This window comes from Aegilops tauschii, chromosome 3 (genome assembly GCF_002575655.3).
Source record: "Aegilops tauschii subsp. strangulata cultivar AL8/78 chromosome 3, Aet v6.0, whole genome shotgun sequence".
NCBI classification, from domain to species: domain Eukaryota; kingdom Viridiplantae; phylum Streptophyta; class Magnoliopsida; order Poales; family Poaceae; genus Aegilops; species Aegilops tauschii.
In genome coordinates, this window is record NC_053037.3 from 59,213,008 (window position 1) to 59,215,217 (window position 2,210).

Sequence of the window (2,210 nt, forward strand, 5' to 3'; positions counted from 1 at the left end):
GACGGCGGCACCTGAGGAGGGTAAAACCCTCCGTAGGCCAGCGCGGGGGCAGCGCCATAAGCCGGTGTGGGGGCGGCGCCGAAGGCCGGCGTGGCGGCAGCGCCGTAGGTGGGCGCGGGTGGGGGCGCGGCACCGTAGCCGCTGTAGGGAGCGGCGTTCTGCGTGGCGAAGAGGGCCTGGTGGATCATCGGACGAGGCCCAAGGATGCCTGGAGTGGGAGCCCGAGGGACTGGCATTGAGTACGCGTGGACGACGCTAGTCCACGGGTTGGTGCCGTACGTCCAGGGAGGGGTGGCCTGCTGCTGACGAGCCCCCCCCCCCCCCCCCCGCGCCTGTTGCTGCTTGCGGCCGCCCCCGCGGAGGTTGCCGCGGCGCCCGCCACTGGGCTGCTAGGGGGCAGCGGGAGGGGAGGGAGGCGCGGGCGGCAGGGGGAAGTACCCCGGAGGCGCGAGGGCCGGCGGCTGCTGGCGCGGCGCGGGTGGGGCGGCCGGTGGTGGGGCGCCACGGGAGGTGCCGGCGGCGAGGGCGTGATGCTGCACACGCTTCTTGACCCCCTTCATCCGGCGCTCCTCCAACCGCAAGTACGCCACGAACTTGGGGAAGGAGGGCTCCGGCATCATGGTGAGGTTAGAGGCGGCGTTGCCGAAGTCCTCGTTGAGTCCGGCGATGAGTGTGCTGAGGAGGAGGTCGTCATCAACCTTGGTGCCAATGTCGCGGAGCTCATCCGCCAACGTCTTCAGGCGGCGGCAGTAGTCATCAATGGACTGTTCATCCTGGTGACAGTCAAAAAATTCCTGCTGCAAAAAAACGCGGCGCTGAAGCTTGTTGTCAGTGAAGAGGCCGTTCGGCTTAACCCACATGGCGCGGGCGTCGTCGCCGGTGACGTTGACATGTACCTAGGGTAGGGCAATAGACCTAGTCTAAGCACCTTACCCAAGGACACTGCCCTACAATCAAAGACATCCAAATGACGGCAGATTTTACCGACTGGAATCACCATAGTACTCAACTCACTCGACTGAGTGTTCACTCGGATACACCAATTCCATTCGACCATACCAGAATCCACTCGGAGAACAGAAGGTCTAAAAAGTCACTCTGAATGACAACGGTCGGGCTTTCACTCCGTAGTCTTAATGGTCATGTATGTAGCTTTAATGCTGGCGTTACCAGTAACGTTCCTATCTTTATGTACATTGAACCCTATGTAACTGAGGGCCGGAGGGGTCTGGCGAACTCTATATAAGCCACCCCCTCCTCAGGCACAAGGGTTCGCACCCCTTGTAACTACACACTCATATTCCAATCGACCAAGCTCCCGAGCACCGAGACGTAGGGCTGTTACTTCCACTATGAAGGGCCTGAACTCGTATATCTTGTGTGTACAACTTCGCCATAGCTAGGATCTTGCCTCCTCATACCTACCCCCATTCTACTGTCAGGCTTAGAACTACGACAGTTGGCGCCCACCTTGGGGCGGGTGTCTTAGTGACTTTCTGGTGAGGTTGCAGTTTTTTCCGATTCCCATCATCATGGTTTCGGGCGGTGGATTGGCCGAGGGCCGCGAGATCCGTCTCGGCGCACTCGTCTTCGTCGCCGACGACTCCGCCTGGCTCCAAGAGGCCCCCCTCGACGTCCAAAAACTCCCCGTCCTCGGGGCGACGCACTTTCGCGCATGCGTTCGCGGCGGCCTTTTGCGGCAGCCGTCGACCCAGTATCGGTCGGCTCCCGCAGTTTCTTCACTCCCCGCTGTTCGCCGCGGTAAGCGATCTGGTCACTCACGGCTTCAGCGGTGGGTAAAACATGCGGTGGCACGCCAGTCGGCCACCCCCCAAGTCGTGGCAATCGAGCCCGACGAATCACTCCACGGCCTGTTCGATCTGTCGACTGGTGATACGTCTCCAACGTATCTATAATTTTTGATTGTTCCATGCTATATTATATTCTGTTTTGGACATTAATGGGCTTTATTATACACTTTTATATTATTTTTGGGACTAACCTATTAACCGGAGGCCCAGCCCAGAATTGCTGTTTTTTGCCTATTTCAGAGTTTCGCAGAAAAAGAATATCAAACGGAGTCCAAAAGGAATGAAACCTTCAGGAACGTGATTTTCGGAACGAATGTGATCCAGAGGACTTGGACCCTACGTCAAGACATCAACTAGGAGGGCACGAGGTAGGGGGCGCGCCTACCCCCCTGGGCACGC

General features: G+C 58.9%; 1 protein-coding gene across 1 annotated transcript; it reads right to left on the reverse strand.

The window, feature by feature from the left end:
• Positions 1 to 389: 389 nt before the first annotated feature.
• On the reverse strand, positions 390 to 860 carry LOC109777658 (uncharacterized). The gene has a single exon (XM_020336250.1). It carries the CDS (start codon positions 858 to 860, stop codon positions 390 to 392), a length of 471 nt encoding a protein of 156 aa, XP_020191839.1.
• Positions 861 to 2,210: the final 1,350 nt, after the last annotated feature.

Coding starts and splice junctions, on each gene's coding strand:
- LOC109777658 (XM_020336250.1), bottom strand. CDS start 860: ATGTGGGTTAAGCCGAACGGCCTCTTCACTGACAACAAGCTTCAGCGC.